Source organism: Myotis brandtii, unplaced genomic scaffold, assembly GCF_000412655.1.
Source record: "Myotis brandtii unplaced genomic scaffold, ASM41265v1 scaffold513, whole genome shotgun sequence".
Classification (NCBI taxonomy): domain Eukaryota; kingdom Metazoa; phylum Chordata; class Mammalia; order Chiroptera; family Vespertilionidae; genus Myotis; species Myotis brandtii.
The window spans coordinates 2,656,521-2,661,361 of record NW_005369552.1 but is presented as its reverse complement, the minus strand read 5'-3'; the positions used below and the strand labels follow the sequence as shown (position 1 = coordinate 2,661,361).

The 4,841-nt window shown below is 38.2% G+C and overlaps 1 protein-coding gene across 4 annotated transcripts in view; it reads left to right on the top strand.

Moving 5' to 3' along the window:
• Positions 1 to 4,841, top strand: part of KATNAL1 (katanin p60 subunit A-like 1) — a 99,081-nt gene that overhangs the window by 66,316 nt on the left and 27,924 nt on the right. For all 4 annotated transcript variants that reach the window (XM_014548571.1, XM_014548573.1, XM_005877256.2 and 1 more), the window contains exon 5: positions 3,848 to 3,975. In XM_014548571.1, coding sequence (XP_014404057.1) covers positions 3,848 to 3,975 — 128 coding nt within the window. The remainder of the gene's footprint in view (positions 1 to 3,847; positions 3,976 to 4,841) is intronic.

Below are 4,841 nucleotides of genomic sequence, written 5' to 3'. Positions count from 1 at the left end.
CCGAATTTTAGCTCGCAACTCAAAGCAAAAAAATCGGCCGAGAGACGGCTCGTATCTCGAAAAACTCGTTAGTCGGGACACTCGTAAGTCAAGGCCCCACTGTATATAAAAGCCAAGCGACCAGAACACTGGAATGACCGGAACGACTGGTTGCTTTGACACGCAATGTGGCCCCAATTGGCCCCCTCTGCCCCCTCTGATCGGAGGCAGGGCCGGCCAACCTCCTGTGGCCCCTCCCCCCCCTGGCCGGCCAGGCCCCTATTGGCGCCCCCACCCCTATCAGCGGCAGGGTCGGCCGGACCCCACCCATGCACGAATTCATGCACCAGGCCTCTAGTATAGAATAAGTAGAGGAAAATAGGTTAGTTGGTTGTTTTGCTTCATTAGCATTTTCTTCTTCAGCTTAAATGTTTCTGGTATCTTTGGTCCTTCTGCATATGACATGGCTTTGAACCTTTTATCATTCTCCATCCTTCTCTGGGTATAATTTGCTTGTCAATATTTCTCTTAAAGTGCAAGATTTGAGCTAGTAACTGGCACATTGCACTTCATCTGCCAATGAAAGCACACAATAAAAGGCACACAATAAAATGCAAAAACTACTCACATTTTAGGCCAGCTGTGTCATTGACTCTATAATATATTGTTTTTCTTGTTAACTTTAGTGTCATTTTTCTCAAACGGAATGATTAAAATACTAATGGATGATCCTTAACAAATCTTTCTTGACACAAGTAACTTAGATAGAATTACTAAAAAGAATCTAAAGTATTTTGCTTAGTGGTTGTGTCACTGTTTGATTTCTGGTCAGGGCACATGCCTGGTTTGTGAGCTCGATCCCCAGTGTGGGGAGTGCAGGAGGCAGCCAATCAATGATTCTCTCTCATCATTGATGTTTCTCTTTCTTCCTCTCTGAAATCAATAAAAATAAATAAATAAAATAAATAAAATATTTTGCTTTAATGAGAAGAAAGTACACTAGTCTTCATGCTAAATATCAAATTCTTGCCAATGTAGACTTTATTTTCAATTAATGTGAAAACCTAAACAAATAATTCTAAGATCATTTCAGTGACATTGCAATTAGTATTGTTAGTATAAACTGTACAGGTAATATCTTGAGTGAGGTTAGCTTTATTGCCTGAAAAGTGTTTCGTTTATGTATTGTGGTTACTCTAGCTGGTTAACTGCAATCTTGGTTACTTATATTTGAAATCCCTGTTCCAATTTATCCATTTGTTATGACGGATAACTGTCACCCATTGTGTTGATTTCCCAATGTAAGCAAATTAATTATTTATTTTCAGTTTTCCTAAATTTGTTTATTTAAATAACCTCACCATTTTGGTTTGAAAAAGTCCTTTGAATCTTCTTTGGACTTAATTTGTATTCATGTCTCATCTCTACCTCTGAGGAACTTCGGATTCTAGGGCCAGTCTGTAGACTGGCTTATTCCTTCATTTCCTCTTCTGTGGATGGAGTGGCCGGCCTTGAGTACAGCAACAGGCTTTTATTTATTCACTTCTACTTTTCCTCCCACCCATCTTTCTACATAGCAGCCAGAGGGTCATGTGAAAATGTAAAGCAAAACAAACAAACAAACAAACAAACAAAAAATGTAAAGCAGATCCTGTCATTCCCTTGCTCATCATGTTTCAAAAATTTCCCCATGCACTCAGAGTAAATCCACACCCCTTCCCTGGGCCTATGGGGGCCCAAGTGAGCTGTCTCTGCCTGTCTTTCCAACCTATTCCTTTTAGCCACACTGATCACTCAGCGTTTAATAGCACTTCAGCTTATAATTCTATGTGATTTGCTTTTGTTTACTTACTACTTGTTTCTCCCATTAGATAGATGCTTGATGAGAGCAGATAAGGTGTTTTCATTCACTGATCTAAAACTTAGTGATCAATAAAACGTGCTGGGCATAGATGCTCACATATTTATTGTTCTTAAAATCCAATGATTCCGCTTACTTGCAGGCAAGTGTCCAGCTGTTCTTTTCCTGTGGCAGTGTTTACAAGTCCTCCCTACCCCACTTGATTATTTATATCAAAATGGCTGTGTGCTAACATTTTTTAAATACTTACTTTTGGTTAGTCTCAAATAATAGTGCCATATGAAGGCTGGTTAAGTCCCAGGTATATTAGTTTCTGTTACATTCTTTAGGTTATTTATTTCTAGAAAGCTTTAAAGTGATTACAGAGTGTTCCCACTGATTAGTTTGAATATCACCTTATAGCCTTGGCCTATGTGTATCATAAAATATGATACTAGGCTGAGATTATTTTGAATTTGTTGATGTTTTATTTGTTGTATAGGTAAGCCAGAAAGTTACTCCTTTAAATAATGTCAATATTGGTGTCTGTCAGCTGAAATAGAAGAATCTTTCTGAAAATTTAGTTTAATACTGTAGCCATGATTCTACCCAGAAACAGTAAATTATTCATTTTTTTGGTCAAGTCACTATAGTACTGTTTGGTGATTTACCAGATGGCATAACGAATTAGAACATTTACCAAAGGGAACCATTTAGTCCCCTCTCAACTATGGTTTATCTCTGATGAAGTATCTATGGTAGAAGAGGTTCATCCTATTCTCTCTTCATATTGAGTTTATAAAATTGACTCATTTTATTTTTTACCATTTTCCCTTTTATTTTTGTATTAGACAGTAACAATGAGGCTGAAGCTCTGTGGAGGTACTTGGCTCTGTATACTGAAGCAGTTCCAGTGGCTGAATATCTCTGGCAAAGTTTCTTTAAAAAAATTATTGTTATTGCTTTTTAGAGAGAGAGGAATGGAGAGGGAGAGAGAGAGAGAAATATCAATGTGAGAGCCTCCTGCATACCCTTACATGGGGATCAAGCCAAAACCCTGGCATATGCCCTGGCCAGGAATTGGACCGACAACCTTTTGGTGCAAAGAACGATGCCCAACCAATGGAGCCACACCAGCCAGGGCTGAGCATGTTTCATTTAAAGTTCTTCACAGTTCAGTCAATCTTGGCAGAACCCCATAGAAACTATAGTATATAATACTTTTTTAAAGCCGCCATATTATTAGATAAAGAATTTGGGTAGGTATATTGCTTTAATGGTCTTAATAATACTAATTTAAAAAGGTTCTTTTATCATTGTCATTACAGTGACTTTATGATGTGGCCCAAGGACTTTACTAGGAAGAAACTGAATCCTGAGGGAGTACTTACAGCAACAGGGAAAAAAAGGCTTTGTGAGATGAAATTCAGACCCAGTTCTTTTGGCCATACACAACCCTCGCTTAAGCTTTAAGCTGGCTCAGCCAGGCATGAAGTGGTCTGATGCTGTGGATAAGGCATGGGTTTGAGGAGTCAGGAAGACCTGACATTTAAGAATTGTGAACTTGATTAAGTTACTTAATCTTTTTGAGTCCAAGATAATCTGTAAAAATAAAGATAGTAATACCTACCTTATAGTTGTATTAAATGAGGTAATATATATGAGATTACTTGCTATACAGTAGGTTTTCAGTAAACTTTCTTCCTCTGCATTAGCATTCTCAATATTTTCTGGTGGAAATCCCCGGCAGCCACTAATTCAGGGGTATTTTTCAAGGATCATTTTAGTCTTACTTACCTGCAGCTCTCCCCGTAAGAATGTAAATTTGAAGAAATGTATAGTAAAGCAGGCCAGTTCATCTGTTTCTGATGAATTAAAAAGGAGAGGACGGTATTTGGGTAATAAGAAAACACTATCTTAAAATAACCAAAAATTATTTTTAAATGATTGTTACACTTTTTATAGCTTAATGATGCCAATTAAAATTATTTTGTTATTGACCAGTACTTTTTTTATACCTGTCTCCAGGGAAGAAAAAATATGCAAGATGGTGTGAGTGATGGTGAAATTCCAAAATTTGATGCTGCTGGATATGATAAGGATCTGGTAGAAGCCCTTGAGAGAGATATTGTGTCCAGGAATCTTAGCATTCATTGGTTAGTGTCTTCAGTTCTTGAATTAAAGTATCAGAGAAGACAAGTTATAGGGTTGGCTTGGTGTGAGTCTTCTCTTTTAACTTTTAATCTTCTGTTTATGACTTCATCTATAATATGACTGTATGGAATTGACAGGACAGTCCTTGTTTCAAAATATAACCAAGACACTTTAACATTTTAATTTAATGACATAACTGACAGAGATTGTTAATTGAATAACATGTTCTAATTAATAACTGGAATGTTATCTGATCACTGATCAAATTTTATGCAATTAGAATTAGAATAATGTTCTTAAGAATCTATATACACTGAGTGGCCAGATTATTATGACGACCTGACGTTTGTAGGCACATTAGCCGTACACTGCATCTTATGGGATATGGAAGCCGAAGGCCCGTTCGAACACCTTTGCTGTCTGCAGTTACCAAGATAAAACGTCTCCAATTCGCGCAGGAACACAAGGATTAGACAGTCGAGCATTGGAAAAAGTCATGTGGTTCAATGAGTCACGTTTCCAGTTGCATCATGCAGATGGCAGAGTGAGAATTTGGTGGAAACAGCATGAAAGCATGCACCCCACATGCATGAGTACAATCCTTCAAGCTGGTGGGGACAGTGTTATGGTTCAGGGCATGTTTTCCTGGCATGATTTGGGCCCTTTAATTCGTGTGGAACAACGTCTGAATAGCACAACATACCTAAGTATCGTTGCTGATCAAGTTCATCCTATCATGTTGATGGTGTATCCCAATGGAGATGGCTTCTTCCAACAAGACAATGCGCCATGCCACGGTGCTCGTATTGTGCAGGAGTGGTTTCAAGAACATGAGGGAGACTTTACCTTGCTTAGGTGGCCCCCACAA